Below are 24,953 nucleotides of genomic sequence, written 5' to 3'. Positions count from 1 at the left end.
CAAATCTGGTTCTGTCTCTGTGGATGCACTTTAGTACTTAAAGCACATGGTTGCCACACATCGTACTACCTGCCATTTCTTGTCTGTGACAAAAATGTAACATATAGCCATAATGTTATATGCAAGTTGTACTGCTTTCATTGAACATGCTGGTTGTACAGTACTCCATGTTTTTGATTTGTGAATGCAGGTGTGAAAAGTTGGCCGATATGATCTGGCAAAACAGACAGCAGATTCGCCGAGTTGAACACCTGACACAGCAGCTGCCCATTCCTGGACCCACGGAAGAACTGCTCACTGAACTCAACGCTACTGTCACAGACATCATATCAGCACTCGTCACCAGGTGTGTACTCAGTCACTGCCATCATTGGTCACTATTGTCTCACTCAGAGAAGCAATGTTTTTAGCAGTGTCTTTGCTTCCTGTCTCTCCGCAGTACATTTATAATTGAGAAACAGCCTCCTCAAGTGCTGAAGACTCAAACCAAATTTTCGGCAACGGTTCGCTTGCTGGTCGGAGGGAAACTCAATGTCCACATGAATCCTCCTCAGGTTAAAGCCACCATCATCAGTGAACAGCAGGCCAAGGCCTTACTAAAGAATGAAAACACCCGCAAGTAAGGTTAAAAAACACTTAACTGCATTCAGACAGACCTTTACACTGCCTCACTCAAATAAGATTGATAAACTACAGAAATAAAAACCAAGCAACAGACATGATGACTTCATCTGGCTTTGACTTAAACTTAACATGGAAGAGATTTAGCATTTTTCATTTTATTATATGACCTGTGCTACATGTGCCAAGAACAGAAGGCAAATATTATAACCAACGTTTTCACTCACCAGGCAATTTGGCAACTAAGTTAAGGGGAAATTTACATGACACCGTTTTTGACTAAAAATGGAAAACTTGTTATGCATTTTGGCCGCTCATTTACATGACAAACTGAGTTTTGGGGGACCTGAAAATGCAAACTTGTGAAAACGGGTCTCTGTATGAACTACAAAAACTTGAACATACATATAATGTCGATATATGTGCGTGGATGCACAGTGTTTCTTTACAGGGTGACATACTCTGGGATAATACATTGTTTTTAGTCATTTTCTTGGTTTCATGTGAACAGGCATCAGAAGGGAAAGGAAACTTTTAGTTACCATTCAGTTTATTCCTGCATTGTGGATGCTTTTAAATTTATTACATTTTTAATGATGACATGGCTTAATCCAAGCAGACAAGTGAATTACTGACTCTCATGAAAAGTAAACCAAACTGACGTTTTGCTGACAATCTCCACATTCCATGTGATTGGCTGTTTGCTGCATGTGACACGCTTTCAAGTGCACATGTTTAATAGAGTTAATCACAAACTCTGGTTCAAACTCTGAGTTGTCAGAAAACATATTATATCGAGTTTGTGAGACTGCTGATCATGATCTATACCAGGTTGTTTTTTTCTTGTTTTACCCTGAAACTCTAAGTTTGTTCAGCTCGCTTTCGTGCTACAGGCCACGATTCCTGAATCTAAAAGAACCTCTCTATATAGGGTGACAATGTCACACCCTCAGAATGTGAGTGAGCTAATGAGGAATGGAACCTTTTAGAGAGAAGTTTTACAACTCTTGGTTTCTAGTATGGTGTCTTGCAAATGAAATTAGATTGGGGGGTTCATGAGAAGAATCTTTAAGATTCTTATAAAACTAATGTGTTGCATAGGCATCAACATATAATACACACTCTTATTTAGATCATGAAAATACAAACTCATAGATACCAAACATCATATAGGTGTGGTTATATTAACAAGTGATCCATCATAAGCATGTATAAAACATCTACAATTCACAAAACACAATATACAAGAACAGTAACAACATACAAAATGCCCTAAAGTATATGTGAATTAATTCTAAGAAAGGTTTTTCTATGAATTAATTACAGAAGAGTCCCTTTTATGTGCATTATGTGTCTGTTTTTGAGAGACTTGCATTAAAAGTTGCTTAGCCACATTCCTGGGCGCCATAATCTTAGTGTAATCAGATAGTGTGCCTTTGGTTGCTATGGAACCAGAGGCCTGTTCTGTCAATTTTTAGGTGATAGTTGCATTTTGGGGGAAGAGTCCATAGTCCCTTTGGTTAGATGAGGAGGCGTTAGATATTATTTGATAAATATAACAAATAGTTGCGTGTCCAAATTTATTGGTCCAAATTTATTTTTAAAAAAAAATCTAATTTCATGTATTTTTGAAATAGTAGTTTAAATTGTTTGCTAAAATAAAGCTAGTGAGGTTGACTAGTGAGTTTAACCTGTTAGCCAGCACAGCCATCCCCCCCCCCCCCCCCATTAAGGGACTCACAGCTGAAAGTGCTCTACATAACTTATAATTGTAACAATTTCCTACTTCAGTGTGTTAAAAACATAATTTTGGTGTCTTTGGAAAGAAGACCCTTTGGGCTATACTTTTTATCAACCAGATTTGTTAATGCTCAAAAATATTAAAAGTTATAGACACTGAAGTGCATTGATTTTTTTTTTTTACCACACTTAGATTTTTTTTTTATTTTTTTTTATTTTTATAAAAATACATGAATTGAGTCCTGGAGCAATCTAGAGAAGTAATGGGATGAAAGCCACATGTCTCATGAGTTTCTATTTCAAATCTGAATAAGATGTCATGAAAAATGAGACTCCTGCAAATATTTTTATGAGACTATGTCTAGACCCCCCACCCCCCAAATATACAAAAATATATTTCCCAATAGTATTGAAGGCTTCTACAAACTATTTAGTCAGTAAACATACCACTGCATAGTTTTTTTCAATTATAAAACACTAGACAGAAACTTAGACATCATATAAGTGATTTATTTAAGCACTAGAAAAATAAAATAAGAATAATTTGAGTAAGAAAAATAAAAAAAGATTTAACTTTGTTTGCCAATTACAGTAAATCCTGAGATTGCTAGAAATGCAGCATTTACAATGAATTACGATGCAAATAATTGCTGATGTGCTGATGGCCACTTATACAAATGGTTATAACACAAATGTGCCATATAGTAAATAATCCACTCTCTCTATTCATATAGACGCGTTCACTTTGATAGCCATGATCATACAGTAATAGCGAGCTGATTTGGGCTGATTTGCACTCATACAGATGGTAATCATGCAGATAAATTCACATTCAACATAAAACACACTCTCACATATATAAAAACTGTTGATAAATAAAAGAAACAAAGAAAAAGACGATCGCTTTAGTTCCGCCTCCATCAGCTGAAAGCAGTGTTAATTTTGACACAAAATTTTAATTTAGTTTTAGTCTTAGTCTTTTGACTATAATTCTTTTTAGTTTTAGTCAAGTTTTAGTCATCTGATTTGTTTTAATTTTAGTCTTAGTGCTGAGAACGGTGTGAGAGGTGTGTCCTAGTAATTACCTGTAGACATTCAATACTGATTGTCAGCACCTGTGTGTTTGCTTCTACCTGTGTGTCTTTGTCATTATAAGATCAGTTTTTTTTTTTTTTAATCTGCTTCACTATGCCCTGAAGAAGGCCCCATGCCGCTATGCGTGGGCATTTTAAAGTTGTCCATTTAGGACATGTCATTTTTGCAATAAAGACATTTTAATTACGGAGTGCCTCGGCTATCAGAGATCTTTTTTCTCTACACTGCCTCTTAAGATGTTCTACCTTGGGCCGAAGAGCACCCAAATCAAACTTAAAAGGGATTGAGCACGCCATTCATCTTGAATTTAAACAATAATAACAATCATGAAATATAATTTATTTATGTATTTATTTTTTATTATTTAATTACATTTTGTGGAAGTGTAAAGAGTACTTCATAGGTGGGCACCTAAAACAATTGCAGCTCTATATAACCATTGACATGGTTGTGTATGATGTATACTATGCTGTATTGCTGCTGCATGTGTACATACATGTTCATGCATTTTGACTGGCTGTAAAAAGTGACATTACTGTTGGTCCTGTTTTTATGCTGAAGTGACAGTAGTGGAGAGATTCTGAACAACAACTGTGTGATGGAGTACCACCAAACCACTGGCACCCTGAGTGCACACTTCAGGACCATGGTAAATTGCACTTAAAGGCTTCACATTACACATGAAGTGTGTACCACAAATTCACCACAAAATGTTGTTAATGACTTTTATACTGTTAGTAATATTTCAAAACGAACTCTTCATGAAATAAAGCAAGTACATTTAAAAGTTTGTTTAAAAGAATTTAAAGTCATCCTGCGGAGATTTGTTAATACGGCCTAATGAGTGTTATAAAGATAACATGTTTTGCCTGCTGTTATTTGATTCAATGGAGGTTTTGGAATTTGATTAATCAAAACTTGTTTTAAGATTAATGACTTAAGAAGATGACTTATTTTTCCTCTTGTTTGCAGTCTCTGAAGCGTATAAAGAGATCAGACCGCCGTGGGGCAGAGTCAGTGACTGAAGAGAAGTTTACGGTTCTTTTTGAGTCTCAGTTCAGTGTGGGAGGCAATGAACTTGTGTTTCATGTGAAGGTGAAACATTACACTGAAACACAAATCTTGTCAAAATCATTCCTATTAGTTTTATTATGTTACTTTGCATCATTTGTAAATTTGTTTCTTTTTGCTTCTCTCTCTTGTGCAGACATTATCCCTGCCTGTTGTGGTCATCGTTCATGGGAGTCAAGACAATAATGCTACAGCGACAGTACTGTGGGATAATGCTTTCTCTGAGCCGGTTAGTGGACACATCAGTTATATATTCTTTGCAAATTTTAGCAAAATGTAGTGTTCTCGGCTGATAGAAAAATACATTTATAGTCTTGTTTTAAGGTGACTTAACACAAATAATCTGTTTATGTTTTCTAATTGTCAGATATAGTCCATTTACACTTATGAACATGTTGTCTTCATTTACTGTAAACTGTTGTTGGTTTACTGGGATTGGAACACATGCCAATCTCTTAACAGGGTCCAAATGGTTCAATTGTTTTGAGCAACCAAAATGCAACAAAGTCCATAATTGTCCTGTAAATGTTCTGTGCTTTTATTCTACTTCAGTATTCACAGAAGTACACACTTGTGCTAATTAGGTTCTGCATGAATTCTGCTTAGGGTCGAGTGCCATTCGTGGTGCCAGATAAGGTGCTGTGGCCACAGCTGTGTGAGGCTTTGAACATGAAATATAAATCGGAAGTTCAGAGCGAGAGAGGTCTGTCAGAAGACACTCTGGTGTTCCTCGCTCAGAAAGCCTTCAGCAGTTCCAGCAACAACCCTGAGGACTTCTGCAACATGACTATCACCTGGTCTCAGTTCAATAGGGTAACCATCAGCATTACCTAGAGATGTTCTTCTTTGAGTTTGTTCTTTTCAGTGGTTGGCAAATCAGACTGAACTAGTTTTCAGCAAATTAGACTGAATCGGTTAAATTGACTGATGCATCATTCCAGCATTGTGAGAACCTAAAAGAGGATGTTGCGAGTTACACACATATGAGCGGATAGGAGCGTTTAATTTAAAAGAATTGTATTTTAGAGACATGCATTAAATTTGAGACATACAACAGGTAATATAATATGGTATATCTGAAGCAATAGCCAACAATACATTGTTTGGGTCAAAATTATTCATTTTTCTGTTATGTCATAAATCATTAAGATATTAAGTAAAGATCATATTGTCCTATCCTAACAAACCATACATCAATGGAAAGCTTATTTATTCCGATTATATGCCATATATCCAGTCTCAGGATCAAGTCTTGGGTGTTCTTGTGTTGACAGGAGAGTTTGCCAGGCAGGAACTTCACATTCTGGCAGTGGTTGGATGGCGTCATTGAGCTCATGAAGAAACACCTGAAGTCTCACTGGAATGATGGGTAAAGACTAATACAGCATACTTCACGCACTAATAAGAGTGCATTTAGTAAAATGTATGTTTATCTGCAGAGCAATTCTTGGTTTCCTGAACAAGCAGCAAGCTCAGGACATGTTGATGTCCAAACCAAATGGTACATTCCTTCTGCGCTTCAGCGACTCTGAGATCGGAGGGATCACCATAGCATGGGTTGCAGAAAACCCAAACAAAGCAGGTAAGGAAAACAGTAAATGGTTAGTGAAGACGATACTAATGAGAACTGAGATGCATTTAGCCAAAGGTGTGTCTAAGCCAGCCTTTCTCAAAGTGGGTGCCGCGGCACAGTGGGGTGCCCCGTGACTGTGTCAGGGGTGCCGCCAAAAAATTACAAAGGCTAAAAAAAAATAATAATTAAAAAAATCTGACATTTCAAATATAAAATATATTTGAATTTACATAAATACATTCTTCTTCTTTTTAACCCTTTCGCACCTACGATCACACATTCACACATGTGATTAGGACGGTCAGTGCATCACGTTCATTCAAATGTAAATTCAAATGTGCTTTCGCGTTGGCTGGCACTGAGCCAGAGACAGGCGCGCTCAGAGCTGTCATATATCACAACTTTTCAGTGTTTTCAGCCACATAATGTTTATTTTAGGTTTCAGACATATAAGTACTAAAAAAACAATACATTTAGAGTTTGTAAAATACACACTGATGTCAAAGGAAGAGGCAATAATAATCCTTTCCAGTATAATTTGTTTTATTCATATCAGATACACATTGTGTAAGTAACTTTAAGCTTACTCTATTCTTCTCCCAGATCACCTGCCACTTAATTTATGTATTTTGGGAGAGGTGGATGAATTCACGTCTTGTAAATCCAACAGATCGATTCTCTGAACTGCGTCTGCAGCGCCGATGGTGGCGCCCATTGTACATACAGCTCAGCTAACGCGATTGTTATAAAGGTGTTTAAACGACAGAACACTTCCACTTGCATATATTTGACAATCGAAATATCAGATATGTCATGCCATATCTAACACATTTGTGATTATTCTGAATAAAAAAGGAAAAATTACATAAAAGCAGATCATCATTCATTCAGCTCTGTTGTTGCTGCTTATTGTTATTGTTATTTACAGTTCGTATTATGCTCTTTTCATTACTGTCCTGTCTAAATAAACAGGACATTTGCATTTACATTTGGGTAATGCAATGTTTTTGAATTATATTTTACACTGGGGTGCCTTGAGATTTTATGCACTTTTGAAAGGTGCCTTGACTGAAAAAAGTTTAAGAAAGGCTGGTCTAAGCTGTACAGAAATGCACAAATTTAACAGCAGCCATCATATTCTAAGTTTTAGTGTTTCATTGTGCAGGAGAAAGGATGGTGTGGAACCTGATGCCCTTCACTACTAAAGATTTCTCCATCCGCTCTCTGGCTGATCGGATCAGTGATCTGAACCATCTGCTCTTCCTCTATCCCAACCAGCCGAAAGAGGAAGTCTTCTCCCGTTACTGCACACCTCCAAACTGTATGCATGTTTTCTCAGAAAATGTCATCAAATTATTGTATGCTTGATTGTTAGCACAGTTGCAGTTACTTAGCATTATTTCAAACTTTCAGGACAACTTTACGCACCACCTTTCATTGAAAATGTTTTTAGAATTCAGTATGGGTCATTTGTTTAATTACTATGACAGATGTCAGTTGAGCTGATGAAAGCAAAGGCCAATCAGAGGTATTTAATTTAGTCAGAAATTCAACTTGCTACCACTCAAAACATGATTTTGTTTAGTTTAAGCTCACAACTGGGTTCTGCGTGCTCCTTTTTCCTATAATTTCATTTTTATGAGAGTGCAGAATATAATGAGTAAACTTTAGTGATTGACAGCTTCAATGTTTATAAAAAGGTAATAAAGAGAGTCAGAAACTCAAAACACGTTTTTGTTCAGCACAAGTTAAATGACTGTGTTCAATATATATATGCTTACTGGGGGTCTTGTGAATTAAGAGTTTCTATTAACAATCTTTAATGAATGTGATTTGGTTTTTTTCAGCAAAAGCAGTGGGGGATGGATACGTCAAACCAGAGATCAAGCAGGTGGTGAAGGTTGAGTGAGTATTGTTCTCTTCTCTCATGTTATTATACATGAAGTCAAATGATTATTATTAATAATTCCTGAATATTAGAGAAATGTGATTTTACATATTCCAATACATACAAAGGAATAGTTCATCCAAAAAGGAAAATTTGTTGTTAATTTGCTCACATCAGGCCATCCAAAGATGAAGGTGACTTTTTTTTTCTTTAGTAAAACATTATAGATGATTTTTAGCGGAAACTGTAGTTCTTGGTGATTTATAAAATGCAAGTCAGTGGCTACTGGTTTTTGAGAATTAAAAAAAAAAATGTATATCAAGGATTATACAATGATATATTCAGGTCAAGTCACATTTATTTATATAGCGCTTTTAACAATAAAGATTGTGACAAAGCAACTGAACAGCATTAAATAGGAAAATAGTTTGTCAATAATGCAAAAAGGCAGTTCATCATTGAATTAAGAGATGTTATCATCCAGCTCAGTTCAGTTTAAATAGTAATTGTGCAATCAAGTCGACGAAATCGCTGGAAATGAAGTGTCCCCAACTAAGCAAGCCAGAGGCCTGTGGTCTTGTCCTGGTGGTCGTCTAGGAGACAAGGTCTTGGCTGTGGACCTGTCTCTGGGGCTCATCTTGTTGTCCTGGTCTCCACTGACATTCAGGGCTGTCGAGGTCATCTCTAGTTGCTGGTCCTCCATCTGGGATGGATACATACTGGATCCGGGTGACTGCAGTGACCATCTGATCTGGATACATACTGGATCTGGTGGCTACGGTGACCTTGGAATAAGAGAGAAACAGACTAATATTAGCATAGATGCCATTCTACTAACAATGTAGCAAATACATTGTGTGTTATGGGAAGTGTTCCCAGTTCCGTTTTTCCTAATTAATGCAGCGTAAAAATCCTTTAACGGATTTGAATATTAGAATTGTGTTACTGTGTTATCTGTAAATCAGGTTAAAAAGATGGGTCTTTTCATTTAGATTTAAACTGACACAGTATGTCTGCCTCCCGAAAAATGTAAGGTGGTTATTTCAGAGTTTAGGCACTAAATAGGAAAAGGATCTGCTGCCTGCAGTTGATTTTGATATTTTAAGTATTATCAAATTTCCAGAGTTTTGTGAACGCAGCGGACATCGAGGACTATAATGCAATAAGAGCTCATTCAAATACTGATGTGCTAAACCATTCAGGGCTTTCTAAGTAATAAGCATGATCTTATACAATCTATACAATGTTTGATAGGGAACCAGTGCAGTGTTGACAGAACCGGGCTAATATGGTCATAGTTCCTGGATTTAGTAAGAACTCTAGCTACTGCTGAATTTTAGACTATCTGGAGTTTGTTTATTAAGCGTGCAGAACAACCACCTGAAAAGGCATTACAATAATCTAGTTTTTTAGATGGAAAAAATGCAGTTTTACAAATGCTAGAAATGTGGCTTTCAAAGGAAAGATTGTAATCAAATAGTACACCTAGGTTCCTAACTGATGAAGAAGAATCAACAGAGCAGCCATCACGTCTTAGACAGTGTTCTAGGTTATGACATGCAGAGTTTTTAGGTCCTATAATTAACAGCTTTGTTTTTTAAGAATTTAGCAGTAAGAAATTACTCCATATCCAGGTTTTTATATCGACTATACATTACATTAATTTTTCAAATTAAGTGTGATCAGCATAACAGTGAAAGCTAACATTCCTAATGATACCTCCCAAGGGTAACATGTAAAGTGTGAAAAGTAATGGCCCTAGTACTGAGCCTTGAGGTACTCCACACTGCACTTGTGATTGATATGATACGTCTTCATTCACTGCATTGAATTGATGGCAGTCAGATTAGTACTATTTGAAGCATGATAATGCACTTCCATTAATGGGAGAAAAAAATTCTAGTCTTTTCAAGAGAATGTTGTGATCAATAGTGTCAAACACAGCACTAAGATCCAATAACAGTAATAGAGAGATACAACCACGATCAGATGATAAGAGCAGGTCTTTTGTAACTCTAAGGAGAACAGTCTCAGTACTATGATACAGTCTAAATCCTGACTGGAAATCCTCACAGATACCATTATCTTATGAAGAATCGGTCTGTACAAGAAACTGAACATTATTTATAGCATTACCTGTTATTACTTCTTCTTTTATTGTATTACTGACTGTTTACTTATCTTAAAGGGGTCACTGTATACCCATTTTCCACAAGTTGATATGATTCTTTGGGATCTTAAAGGGATGGTTGACTGGTGTTTTTTAGGCTTGATTGTGTTTATGGAGTGCAGTCCAACGTGTTCATGCTTCGTTTAAAAAATAGTTTTAGTTTTTCACATAATTTACCTTTATTGCATGCCGATCTGTCCGTTCTCTGTCAAACGCCTCAATTATTTCTTGTTATTATGAAGCCCCTCCCTCAGAAATACACGATGGGCTGAGATTGGTCAGCAGGCTCCGTGTATTGTGATTCCCTAAACCGCCTCTACAGCATATCTGAACATCCCGCCCCTCAAGCTTAGAATGTTCTCCGATTGTATTGTAAACAAAGACGTCCTCTATATTGCTTATCAATTTGAGGCCTATTGAGATGCGGAAAATATTAATGAATAGGATTGCACAGAACCTATGCAAGCATGGCTCTTATTGGTATGTTTGATTGTGGTTGTCTCATACTTTTAGATACGCTGTTGTTTGTACATGCTACTGCTTCTGTTAGCTTTTAATATTCAGTTTATTCTGAAAAAAAAATTATCCGTGGTAGTGTAAAACAACACCCTTTTTGGTTACACTATATTAGTATATACTATAATATAGTAATATTAATCAACTACATGTACTTACTATATGATTAGGGTTAGGATTAGAGTTTGGTTTAGTGTTAATTGCATGTAATTATGCATAAGTTATTGTTATTATAATAGTAAGTACACGTAACGTGTAACAAGGACACCTTAAAATAAAGTGTTACCATTTTTTGCACTGTCAGAATTTAGTTTTAGTGCATGCTCTTTTAAATGCTAATGAGCTCTGCTCACCCCTCCACTCTCTTCCATGGGGTGATGAGCCATTCTCATGAGACTGTTTACTTTAGCCGTGGAACCTGCTAACTAGAACATTATTAGCAAAGGTTATTTGCAAAGATTCATAAAAGAACTGTATACTCGCTTCTTCTTTAGGCAAGGCTGAATCACAAATGATTTGTGTGAACATAAACATATCTATCTAGATTGGGGGCGCATTCCCGTCAAAACAAACGTAATCCACTGTGTCTTCAGCGGGTCAGATGTCGCGAGTAAATGACAAGTGCTATGTTCATTATTAGATCAAACAACAAAACACCTCAGTCACTTAGGAGTCATTCTTGTCTACAACCGCGCCAGTGTCGAAACAATGGCGGACTGATGACAGCTTACTCCGGGTGGGTCTAGGGTAAAATGCTAGTGTCAGTCAACAATTGTGGGTGGGGACTGGGTTTTTTATGTAACATCACACAGACACGCTTCTGAGAATGGGTTGAAATGAGAAATGGGAAATTATTAAACAAGATAAAAAACAACACTGGGTAGATCTTTATTATTATAAGGTGGTTGTTTGCACACACTGCCAACTAGTGTTGGGCATATGGAATCACCAATAATCGAAAAAAATATACTTTCAAACATACTGATAAACTAACATTAAATATATAAATACTATATTTAAAACAGCTAGTTCATATATAGTTGGACGCAACTGTCATATTGCTCGTCCTGTGACAAATTTGCTGCATGTGCACATGGAAGCTATTAGTCTAAATTTTCAGCAAAATCAGTCAATGGTGAAAATCAATAGTAGATTTAATTTAAAGTCCAACAGTTTAACACTAATATTGGACATAAATGAACACATTAAATATAAAGTATTCAAAACAGTTAAGTTCAAATATTGGAGTAAAGTTGAATTGAACTGATAACTCAGTCATACAGTGCTCCGGACCACGCGCCGCATGATGATCCAGACGTACCGCCACAGAAACAAGAATGAGATGCCTTCTTGCATAACTGTGGCATTAAACTCCGTTGATCAAGTCTCTTTTTATTTATTTATATACTTGTACTAGTTTTCACATAACGTGTAAACATTTGACTAGTTAGACTTTTTCCAAAGACTTTTTACAAACTAGAATTCTTGACTGAATGTATAATCAAGTGAAATATTATGAAGTTTATATAACAATATACAATACTATACCATTCAAAAGCTTGATGTAAATAATATAAATGTAACAAATAAATTTAACTGTATCAAATGTAACGAACAATGCTGTTCTTTCAATTCATCCCCCCTGAAAAACCTGAAAAAAAATATTCTCAGCTCTTTTCAACATTAATAATAATGATTATAATAACAATTTTTTTTTTTTTTTTTTTTTTTTTTTGTAGAAAATAAGATGATTAAATGATAAATGATTTCTGAAGGATTGTGTGACTGGAGTAATGATGCAAAAAATTCAGTTTGAAAGTTAGCTTTGATTGTCCCTAATAAACTGTTTAACTGCACTCGCAAGTGGATATTAAATCATGTTGTGGGATAATTAAATATATTCTAAATAAACTACAAACATAAAATTATATACATTTATTTTGTCCTCACATTTTTTCTTTTAACTCCTCCCTCTCAGTGACACACTTGACTGAAAGGCTCATTATGCAGCTCATTATGCGGGTCTGTGTCTTCTCAGGTGTAAATCACAATGATATTCATGATAGTTGATGCCTACTCGCATATGACTTTTATCAACAAAAAGTGATTTAGAAAACTTCACAAAAATGTTAATCAATATATTGTTTTCTGTAAGTGAGTAAACAAGATGATTTTCACATAATTTAGAAAGAAAAATTCTAGGCTACAAGCTCCAGTTCTCAAAAATCCCAAGAACCAATGTTCTGTATGTTTTATGGCCTTATTCAAGTGTTTTAACATTTTTAGTTTTTCACTTACCATGCAGAACATTTTTTTTTTTCTCAAAAACACAATCATGTCCATACATGCCGCTAACATATTACAACATAAGTTGTAAAAGTGCATGTCACATCCGTTGGCCCCTTTAAATAATTGTTAATGCTTGTCTCGAAAATGTATCAAGAATTGTTAAATATTTCTGTTTTCAAACATTGTAGTATCATTACATCCTTAAAATTACATGTAACGAAATAAAGATTTTAATCATATGGCCTACCCCAATTGTGCTAAATAACTGCCATCTCAACATAGACTAATGCAATCGTGATTATCATATGTGCCATAACAAAGTAACTATTGTGGACCCATACACATACACTGTTTTTATTTCCTCACTGTGAGTCCTAGTATTTAAGGGTGGAAAATAGCCAAAATAATGTCAGTAGTTTAATTTATTAATGAAAATTAGGTAAAAAAACTAAATTAGATTTCAGAAAATGTATCTGTTTTAGAATGCAATATACCAGAAGCATTACAAATTCATATCAGATGTTAACACAGATGACCTTTATACATATACAAGGAACTACACTAACCTTTTTCACTGGTGGTACTTGCACGACTAACTTTTTCAGTTACTGGCGCAAAACATAATTTGGTTGCACAGATTTTTTTATAGTAAGCTGCTCTGGATAATAATGAAACTGTATTGCATACAGATATGCTTTTTATTTTACTTGCCATCTTTTAAACCACATGTCGTCTTGTTTTATTTCTTACAGCACACACAGTGTATTGCTCCGTATTGCTACCTTAACCCAGGGGGCCCTGGTGCAGGTTGTACCAGTGTTTTGTTTAAGCACTGCATAGTCTTCACTGTAAAATAAAATACAGTCAAACCAAAATGTATTCAGACACCTTCAACATTTCTCACATTATCACATTAGTTTATAGATCTGGAGGACCTGAGGGTTGCCTTCCGCCACCCTCCTCACTACACTTTTTGAAGTCTTCAGCGTGTTTACCTAGTCTTCAGAACTAATGAATCACATAAAAATATGTAATGGAATCAACCAAAACTTCAGACAACTGTCAGTATGACAATATTTACACAACTATCAATACTTGAATAGTTGAACAGTTACCAAGCAATGCTTAATTTTGTTTAGTAAAGGCTGCATTAGCAATTGAAGAAATAAACACTTAAGCAAAACATGGTTAGGTCACTAATTTAAAATATATATATATATATATATATATATATATATATATATATATATATATATATATATATATATGTATATATATTTTTTTTTATCAGTTTCACTGGTAGTCTACAGCATGAAGAATTTTTGGGTGTAATATTTCACAGTTCACTGTATTTTGCTATGCTCACTTACATAAATGAACTAGTGTCCTGGACCCACCAGTTAAACAATATAATAAATTACATTTTAGTTTGACTGTGGATAAATTCTTGTTAAAACTACAAAGAAATTCAATCAAGAGCAGTGAGTGATTTACTTTCATTTTCATACATTAAAGACACTGACAGCAGAGCTAGTAAATTAGGTGCGGTCACTTTAAGAGATTCGTGCAACCCTTATACTGATACACGTCTGATTTCTTTCCAACGCTTTACTTTCACTTAAGACATAACTTTTTGAACACACTTTCCAAGACAGGCATTTTGACATATTTAGTATGTATTTGTCGGTACAAAAGCAAGAACACATTGAGACACGTCTCTGCGTGCGCCCTGAACACCAGAACACCAGAAAACCGTGGTGCTGAATTGAGCTCTTTCTCATCCTTTTCTGTTTGTTTAAACTGCAATTTGTATTTGTTCGTTCAGGTGCAGGAGGACGCGAACGTCCTAAGGGAGAGCTCGGTTCAGTGTTGCTGTCCGTGAGACGCGGCTCTCTTGTGCGCACCGAACAGAGCATGCGAGTAACCAGCTACTCAGTTCAGCTTTCCCGCATCGCGGGGCTGATGCCAACTTTAATGTGTTGAATGCTCAGAGCATTTTATAAAATGTTTTTATTTTTTTAAAGCACATTTCTGTTTTAATAAATGCTCATAGTAAGTCATAGCATATTGCCTAAAACATAAGGTACTAGGTACAAAAATAATCAGTGATACATTTGCGACCTCATAAAAAAAAGGGTCGCAATGTTATTTCAAAAGGTCGCATTTGCAACCATTTTGGTCGCAGTGTAGTTCCCTGATATATGTATTTTTCTCTCTCAGGTTTTCTTCGCCCAATCCTGAACCATCTCCAGGGAATTCCTTCATGGAGCATGCAGCATCACCCACTGTCAATCAACACCATAACTTCACAATCTATCCATCAATGTAAGTTCTGAGGAACATCTTGTATGTGATAACCCCCCTGCCCATGCTATTACTGTTTATTAGGGCTGTAAAAAAAAAAAAAAAAAGGTGTGCGTTAAAAGGAGGCTACTTTAATGCCCAGCCCAGGTATACTTCACATTCTGCATTCCGTTCCGTCTTGCGCCCGCCAGTGTCCGCACAGCTTTCAAAAGGCGGACTAACTCGACACGCAGTACCACTTCTGTCTCCTCATGCACCTCGTGCATGCGCTGTTGTACGCGCACTGTCTGCGTGCTCTCAAAAATGGCCCGCACACGGGCGGGGTGCATGGCTATCCATGAGCCCTTTTGATAACGAAAATTTCATAATGCAGACGGTGCGTGGACGTGGACAGCCGAAGTATATTTTGGCATTTATCAGTGGCGCACGATATGCGATGACAATGTAAAAGTAATTGCATTATAATTTTTTTGTTAGCCTACCCATTTGAAGCCACTAGATGCAGAGCTGCTGCGATGTTTGGAAAAAAAGTACTGTATTTTCCACACTATAAGGCGCACTTAAAATCCTTTAATTTTCTCAAAAAACGACGGTACGCCTTATAAAATTCGAAGCTCCTTATATATGGATTAAGGCGCTCTGTCAAATTGTTGACATTCCCTTTAGCACTGCTCAATCTAGTAGATACATAACGCAAACCCAGTCAATTGTTTGACTGCAGTATCTTCTATTCTATGTGCCTTATAATCCGGTGCGCCCTATATATGAAAACAGTTCTAAAATAGGTCATTCATTGAAGGTGCACCTTAAAAAAATTGGCACTTTATTGGGTTAAGAAATTGGCACTTTATTGCGGGGCGGGTTGGGACGGGTCAATAAAAAGAAGATTTTTAAAAATCCATTAATGTTGCATGGAATTTAGAGCTGGAAATTTTGATTCTTTCAAGAGATTCGTTGATTTTCAGGTTCGTTCACCATAATGATTCATTCACTGATTCGTTCGGTGACCATTTCATATTACACAAATACGCCAGCAGTTGGCAAAAAAGAATGTCTTATGTGCTATGTCTTAAATAAACGAACGTATTGATTTGGCTTTATTAAAGTGTGTGCATGATCGCATTAAATTGTTCAAATTAACAAAGCACGAGGTTTTATCAGGGATGAAACGTGGAGATATGTTCTGTATTGCAAATATGAAAACAAGCGTATGTACACCTAGGGCTGTGACGGTTGCGGTCTACTGCCACCGAAGGTAGTGCATGTGACGTAACAAACAAGCAAGCATAATATTCAAGTTACAAGTTTTATACAAGTTAAATACAAGTTTTGTATTTAAGTGCAATAACTGTAATAGTTGCAAATTCTAAGTCTATGGTAATTATCAATGACCTCAAACACAGTGTTTCCTTTAGATTTACAGATCTGAGCGCAGGAAAATACAGTTTATGCATTCAGCAAATTAATTAAAGTTGGGCGTTGGATCTTGTTGGGAAAGCACCACATCACCGATCTGGAGTCATCTGCATTCATGTCATCCATCAGCGTTTGCACAAGTTCTCGTGATCGCAAATGCTGGCTGGTCAGGTTTGGTGAGGCTTTCTCCAAACTGGCCAAATACAAACGAGACAGCGGTAAATAAAAGATGGTAACATGAATATATTCTAGAAATATGGCAACGATTCCTATTTCAAACAGAGCGCATGCAGATGAGGAGTTACTGAGCTTGCTTGGTGGCAGAAAAGTACACCGCGTTGCTACAGGTTTAGTCTGTCTAGTAGTCTATACAGGACATTTGAACTCTGTGTCAGTACCTCACAGACCGGACGGGGATTTATCATGTCGTGTTGTGCTGCATCCAGTGTAGCATCACTGATTATAATGAGCATTTTGTCCGTTAGACAGGGTGTATTTAACTTTCTTATTTAGGCTACTTTCTTGTTTAACTGCATTATTTCTTTGATATTTATTTTAGTGTTTTGCAGGCGCCGTTCACTGACAGAAGTGCTCAAATAAACATGAACTGACGAGTTAAATAGGATGTGTTAGATTAGTGAGACAGTGCTGGGCTGATTTTATAGACATGTGCATACATATCCTGTATATAATATATATAAAAATATTACATGCATGCACAGTTTAAGTCAGCTTTAATCACCTTTTTTGGTAATTCCATGAATTAACTGACCACGAAACTGCTTGCACATAGTTTATTTCGCAGTTTGATATGAAAGGATACGCACAAAAAGGAAGCACTGAAACGTCTCCTGTTCAGTCATTCTGCGACTGAATAAATTAACTTCTTGTCATGAGAAAAAGTGACAGAAGCAGCAGTTGTGAGTGGGTGGCCATCCCCGCCCCTATACGTTAAATATTTTCAATAGGCTACGTTAAACAGAAAAAAAAATATCGCCTTCGTTAACGTGCAAATTTTGACACTAATATATTTATACATTAACACTAATATATTAATTTATACATTAACACACACACACACACACACACACATATATAAATCAACCACCGTCACAGCCCTATGTGCACCAATAACTACGTTTTGTATTTGCTGATTGCTGATCGAGATTTACATGCTTGACCGACTGACCCTGTATACTCTCATTCATTTCATTCACGAACTTGAGTAACTCTTTTTGACAGGATGAAACAGTTCACAGAGCTGTTCACGAACTGCGCTTACTGCTGTGGAGGGAGGAACTTCAGTGAACGAGAAATTAGCCTTTTACTGTCTATGGTCAGCGGATTACGTAAACGAGAACAATTCGTTCACCTAAAAGATTTGTTCACGAATGAACCATCATAGTGCAATTTACCCATAGCCTATATTGATAAGGTTACGGTACAAAGGTCTAAGTAGCAACGTAACTTCCGTGATGTCCCCATGCGCGGGGCGCATGTATATAATTCGAATTTTGATAATATCTAATATTTCGTTTTTCAGCCATTCTGACAGCCCTACTGTTTATCTCTGCAATAATGTATATATGTGTGTGCATCTGAAGGAATGACTCCATGTTAGACGCGGAAGGTGAATTTGATCTGGAAGAGACCATGGACATGGCCCGACAGGTGGAGGAGTTCCTTCGTCAGCCCATGGAAACCCAGTGGAGCGGACAACAGTCATGATCTTTTAACCTTGTGATCTCTTATGAGAGCTACACAAAAACTCAGTGGTTACATTCCATATTTTTATCTTTACAAATGTGAAATGCTATGTTTGTCAAAGCTGATCAATGGATGCTTAACTGCCTTTGCATTTTATATATAGTTTGATGTTTAATTTCCCATCATTAACCCCCGAAGAACAATAGACTATCAGTTGCAATAATACACTTCTATTTGACTGGATATGAGCGGCTTTATTTTACTAGCCCAGTGTGGGTTTGACACTTTCATTGCCCTTTATCTTGATTGTTATAGTCGTGTTATAAAAATCTTCTTCATCAAATCTTTAAGTCCAGTCACACAATTGGCTAATTGAAGACATTGATCTTTCAGTATTCAGTCTTCTCAATTTGTCCACCTACAATTAGAATGCTTTACAGTTGCATTCAGGGTTGCCAGGCCACGAAACAAAACCAGCCCAGTTGCTATTCAAAACTAGCCCAGTCACATTTTTCCCACGGTTTTCACCTGCTGAAAACACAACCAACGAGCGAGTTTCGCTGCCTCTCTAACATGATCCTGCATGAGAGCACCCAAGGGGGACACAATCACAATTATCACCTTGCCGGACTTTGGCCAGTTTCTCGCTGACGATCGGTAACAGTTGATAAATTAAACTCCCAAAACCTGTCGGGAGTAGGGCCACAACACCTCCATTCAAAATGTGAAACAAATACTCTTCTTGTTTGGGCTACAGTTCCAGTACAGTACAAATCCCGGGAATATTGTCCATAACAGAGTGAATAGCATCCCGTGTCTCCATGTCCACTGTCATTTTCGATATTCCCTAACCTAAACTACAATCTTAAATTCTGCGCTTACGCTTACCTTTGCATCTGGGAGATGGTTTGCTATCTCAGACTGAGTACAGAAGTTAACTGAAATTAAGCAGAATTACGAAGTCTGACGTAGTCAGGCTAGGACTTGGTAGCCCTGACTGCATTTTGTCATTTATGCACCTTGTGGCACTACACAGAAAAATGCCTATTGTATAACTGGTGCTGTATGTTTAATTAGTTTTCTAACGCCTTTAATTGTCTACCAAACAGGCACTCCTGGCTATCCTGGTTGACATTAGTGTGGAGTTATTTCTCCCCAACATTAGTTACAGCATCCCCTAGCATTGGAGATGTATTAAATTTAGCACGTAAATATCCATGCATTCCAAACCATTCACACTTTCTAGATATTAGCTTATGAAATTTAATTGATAATTTTTAGGATTTGGGATTGGGAATCTTAGATCTTATTGGGAAGCACTTCCTCTATCAAACGGTTGCCGAGTTATGATCTTTATGTTGTGTTGCCCCCTATGGGTGGATTTTGACACAATTTGTTGTGAATTCTTAAGGTTGTTTATGTGTACCAAGTTTAGTTAAATTTGATATCATTAGAGCAAACTGAAGAATCAAAAATATTTCAATAACCCTTTTTTTTATTTTATGTTTTAAACTAGCTTCTTGTTTGAGGGTTGACGGGTTGTTGTTTTTTTTGTTCAAATAATCTCTTACCCTTTCTTGATGGGCAGAGACACAGTCAGCTATTAGTAGGTGTGAACACTGTGATTCTGCAGAGCTTTGTAAATGTCACTCTGTCAACAACATCATATAGCAACATTTGCTCAGCCAGTGGCTTGAGTTTGGGTAAATAGCATCTCTGGTAAACAAGCAATCATGTTATGGGGGTTGGGGTCTGTATGTGTTTTAACTTGAAAACATTCTGATCTGTTAAGCATCTTGGCCATTTTTTTATATCTGACTCCTTCCCACCCCAGATACCTCATTTTCCCTGAGCCTTGATCAGCTGAGGTTTGTCCAGTTGTTACACTTTTTACACTTTTTACAGTTGTTAGCTTTCTAATTTAAGCTAATTTTTAAATACTCTCAGATTTCATATATATTTATCTGAAATTAGTTTAAAACTTCAGTCTTTTGCTCCGGGTAAATATCTATTAATGGTTATCAATGAACTTGAGAGCCAAAATTGTACAAGATACCAGTTGTTTGTGAAGTTTATTTTTCTTAACCTATTGGCAAATGCTTCTATTAAACATTTTAAGCCTTGCCTGTATACCGAAATGGATTTTATAGATATCAAAGCAAATGACCAAAGAGCAAAGTTATGTAAATGTCAGTCAAGATAAAGTCCTCCCCCCAAGAATAGAGCTCAGGAAAATACACATCAAATAGATGTTTAATATTACCTATGCAGACACATAATTTTATCTATATATATATATATATATATATATATATATATATATATATATATATATATATATATATATAAACTATATATATATATATTGACAAATAGTTATAGTTACCACAGTGCTATCTAAAAATAAATATACCATTGCAATGTCAATGAATTTTGCGTGAATTGTCTTTTAGAGCAACTGTAACTAGTAACGCTGGTTTTAATATGTTCCTACTGTGGTGGCTTGGCTTTAGTGTCGGTCTTATTTTTTTCTGTAAAATCTTTTTGTTTTTGTTTTTACATTTGTACTTTTTCCTATTGTTAGAAATAACATTACAAACATTACATTATGTTCTATATGTAAGGGATAATGTCCAATCTATATGTAAGGGATAAATCCTGTCATCATCATAACTTAACATGGATGGGGGTGATCCCTACCCCAGCACAAAGTGCAAGGGGTTGTCCTGGTTTTTTATTTTTTTATTTTTGTGGAATGTAACGATTTTATTACATGGCTACCTAACAAATAAAAATATAAATGCATGGTTATGAGTTGAATTATTGTATCTTGAAGAGAGGGTGGAAAGACAGTAAACCGGTGTCACACATCAGTTGTTTTGATTATGACGTGATGTGACATGAGGTCAAGTATGGTGACCCATATTCGGAATTAGTGCCCTGCATTTATCCCATCCAAAGCGCGCACACGCACACACCTAAAGCAGTGGGCCATTTTTTTTTTCTGCGGTGCCCCAGGGAGCTGTTGGGGTTTCGGGGACTTGCTCAAGGGCACCTCAGTTGTGGTATTGAAGGTTGGAGAGAACGCTGTACATTCACTCCCCCCACCTACAATTCCTGCCAGTACGAGACACGAACCCACAACCTTTGGGTTACGATTTCTACCCAATTCTACCAATTCTCTAACCATTAGGCCACAACTTCCCAACAACTTACAATGTAACGAAGTTTCAGTATTCAGAAATATTTCACCACAATAATCCTCTGCATGACCAGCTATGTTCAAGCATTCTTCAGAGCTGTGAGATAATCTAACTTAAACTGGTTCTTCTGGCAGGTCTGCTGGTGTTTTGAGTTAAGATTTGCTGTACTAGACATTGGACTTGGGTAGCACAGAGCAGTATACTGCATCAAGTGCCTAAAAATATTTTATTGTAGGTTATAACTGGGGTGCGATTTGTGAAAAAAACAGAGAGGGGGGGGGGGGGTGTTTTGAAACATTTTAATTCATAAAAATAAACCATGAGAACATGACGTCATGCACTAATTAGAAAACTTATGACGTAAGTGTGTCATATTGTATTGCCTCCCTATGCTCACATACTGCAATTTAATTAGCCATTTAATAAAATTCTCAATAAAACTATTTTTATTACTATAATGTTTCTGTTGTCAGACAAACCAGCTCTCAAACATTAATCTGCACTAATGAAATCAAATACACATACGATAAAGTCAGTGGTTGTGCTGTGACTGATGTTGTCTATACTTGCTTGTTAAATAGAGTTAGAAACAACAGAATATTTTCTCTTCTTATTTTTTTAACTGAAACTGCTGCTCCTCTCTGCGCTCGCTGAACACAGCAGATGCAGAGAGAGAGCTGGGAAAGAGAGAGAGCTTGTGCTCGTGCAGCAGCACCTGAGTCTCAGAGACTAAATAATGATTGCCCAAAAAATCGCTAGATTTGTCGCTAGTCGCTTAAAAAAAAAAAGTCGCTAAATCTAGCGACAAAGACGCCAAGTTAGCAACTCCACTGCCCACCGGACTGGCTTCAACCATCGAGCAAGTGTTGATAGGCTATTACTTGTGAGGTGTAACCAATCAGATAGCGCCGTGGGCGGGACATTTACATTTAATCATTTAGCAGAAGCTTTCATTCAAAGCGACTTACAAATGAGAACAATAGAAACAGTCAGGTCAACAAGAGAACAACAACAGTATACAAGTGCCATGACAAGTCTCAGTTAGTCTAGTATAGAACGCATAGCCAGGTTTTATTTTATATATATATATATATATATATATATATATATATATATATATATATATATATATATATATATATATATATACAAGATGAAAAGACAAGAAAAGGAAAAGTGCTAGTGTTAGCTGGTTAAGTGCAGGTGAAAAAGATGAGTCTTTAGATGTATTTTGAAAATGAGTAAAGACTCAGCTGTACAAATTGAGATTGGGAGGTCATTCCACCAGCTGGGCACAGTCCAGGAAAAGGTCCGTGAGAGTGATTTTGAACTTCATTAGCTGGAGGCAAAATATAAGGCAGAACTCATAGCAGGTGCACTAAAAGTTTGATGTTTTGACTTGTTGGGTTTTTGGCTACCAGAATAGAAGGAACAGCACTTTTGTTTCAAAACTAAAGTTTTACCGGATCCTGGCATACATTCCTTCACAGAAATCAAGAAGACAATTGTGGTTGACTGCAATACGGCATACAGGCTGGCCGGAGATGATCATAAATAATGCTCGTGTTTGGTGTGTTGGTTTTATCTAGTAAATCAGCAAGTTTCTGATTTATAGGTGAAAAGTTGCCAACCTTCAGCGCACTAGCTAGTTTAAATGTTAAACAAACATACAGTGATAGATGTGTGTGCCATCCTTTGAATGGTCTCTTAAAATAATACACATTGCTAATCATAGTTAGCCCAGCGATAGGTTACATTAGAAAATAAGCCTTGACAAAATTCCCCAAACCACCCAAAAGTAATTCGGCCTATGGGTCAGGTAGCCTGCTTCCCTCCACGAGAGTTGCTAAAAAAAACAAAAAAAAAACAGTCACGGTCCCGCAGAGTCAGGGACTGTACATATTCGGACAGTTACGAACCTTCTTCTGCATCCATGTTTAATAAATCCCTCCTAAAACGTGTTAGCTTACCCGCGCCTCTGTGTTTTTGTTTGTTCTCTGCATTTCGAAGATGCTTGTTTTACAAACAAGGCCCAGTTTGACGCCGGATTTGCGTATCGTTTATTTCTTAAGGATGATGCAATCCCAACGAAAAAGGGTCACGATCGTGTGTTGGAACTGCAGGCGGTGAGTAAAACTGCTTCAAATATCTCTGTGTTGTTAACTTAGCTATTGGCGCGTAAGCACATCAAGTAAACCTTGTACACCTTTAAAGAAAAAAAAAAGACGACACAAAGTGGAACTTAGTCATTTTCCAAAACCGCTAATCAAATATATACAGTTTCAATACATACCACATAGAGACGTCCTGCTGTAGTCATTGCTGCTGCTGCTCTCGTTCAGTTTCAGCCTCGGGATCTGATTCTGGATCATAAATAAACGGCTGAATCTGACTGTTAGCCATGGTTTGTTTTGGACGCTCTCAACGCAAAAGCCTAGTCGCGCTCGTGATTCTTTAGCTCCGCCCACACGTCACGCCTCCAGACTCTCAAAGAAAATCGGCACAGACTATTTTTCTCTTATAAATAAAACTAAAGACTTTTTTGGAGATATGAAGGATGCAGTACTACTCTATAGGTACTCAAGATTAACAGATACACGACAATGTATAAAGGTCTCCATTACCTTTTATGTTACATTATGGCCTCGTAGAAACAGTTTTTTAAAAATAGGCTAACGATTGTGTCATAACCACTCGACTCTCTGTCGCACAGTAGATAAATTACCGTACAGACAGGAGGAGAAGCTCGCAGGCAATTAACTTAATATGGCATACTGGCGTTACATTTTAAAATACTATACAAAATAATTAATCAGAATACTTACTCCTGCTCACTCACGCCAAAGAACTCCCCGCTCCAGCTCGCCGTCTCTGCAAGATTAACAATGGCAGTTTGCACGCACAGCTACTAGAAGATTTACATCTGTCAGACAGGTTGCTGACGTCATCAAGCTTAGTTTGAGTCTGTGCGTCAGAAACGGAAGTGCTAAAATTAGCTAAAAATGGGCTTCACTCAATTGAGTTCCAATGGGGTCGCTGTGTCCATTTCTTTTACTGTCTATGCACAACACCAGATTTTCTGATGTAAAAGCAATTTTCAGTTAATGATGATGAAAATTTAACCCTTAGCGTTTTGTGTAAGCCATGACACAGGTCAGGTGAACACACAAAAGACAATTACATAATTTTCATGCAGCTTTAGTGATTAGATCACCCTTAATTACAACCTCAAAAATGACAGGCTATTGAAAATGTTTTCAGGAACACATCCCACTATTAGCTGACCATGTACAGTAGTCAAAAGTCAGAATCTCTCTAGAAACTCAGGGGCTTGTGGTACTAGTGGTACAACAATATAAT

General features: G+C 36.8%; 1 protein-coding gene across 4 annotated transcripts in view; it reads left to right on the top strand.

Moving 5' to 3' along the window:
- The window catches only part of LOC113112125 (signal transducer and activator of transcription 5B-like), a 37,413-nt gene extending 17,520 nt beyond the window's left edge, over positions 1 to 19,893 (top strand). For 3 of the 4 annotated variants that reach the window (XM_026277573.1, XM_026277575.1, XM_026277576.1), the window contains exons 8-19: positions 191 to 346; positions 440 to 619; positions 4,015 to 4,105; positions 4,429 to 4,551; positions 4,664 to 4,756; positions 5,134 to 5,340; positions 5,802 to 5,896; positions 5,967 to 6,109; positions 7,266 to 7,421; positions 7,948 to 8,005; positions 15,184 to 15,288; positions 18,288 to 19,893. In XM_026277573.1, coding sequence (XP_026133358.1) covers positions 191 to 346; positions 440 to 619; positions 4,015 to 4,105; positions 4,429 to 4,551; positions 4,664 to 4,756; positions 5,134 to 5,340; positions 5,802 to 5,896; positions 5,967 to 6,109; positions 7,266 to 7,421; positions 7,948 to 8,005; positions 15,184 to 15,288; positions 18,288 to 18,411 — 1,531 coding nt within the window. In that variant the 3' untranslated portion in view covers positions 18,412 to 19,893. The remainder of the gene's footprint in view (positions 1 to 190; positions 347 to 439; positions 620 to 4,014; positions 4,106 to 4,428; positions 4,552 to 4,663; positions 4,757 to 5,133; positions 5,341 to 5,801; positions 5,897 to 5,966; positions 6,110 to 7,265; positions 7,422 to 7,947; positions 8,006 to 15,183; positions 15,289 to 18,287) is intronic. The other variant, XM_026277574.1, reaches the window with a different exon arrangement.
- The last annotated feature ends 5,060 nt before the right edge of the window (positions 19,894 to 24,953 follow it).

The sequence above is a fragment of the Carassius auratus genome, chromosome 12 (assembly GCF_003368295.1).
Source record: "Carassius auratus strain Wakin chromosome 12, ASM336829v1, whole genome shotgun sequence".
NCBI classification, from domain to species: Eukaryota; Metazoa; Chordata; class Actinopteri; order Cypriniformes; family Cyprinidae; genus Carassius; species Carassius auratus.
This window is presented reverse-complemented; position numbering and strand designations above follow the sequence as displayed.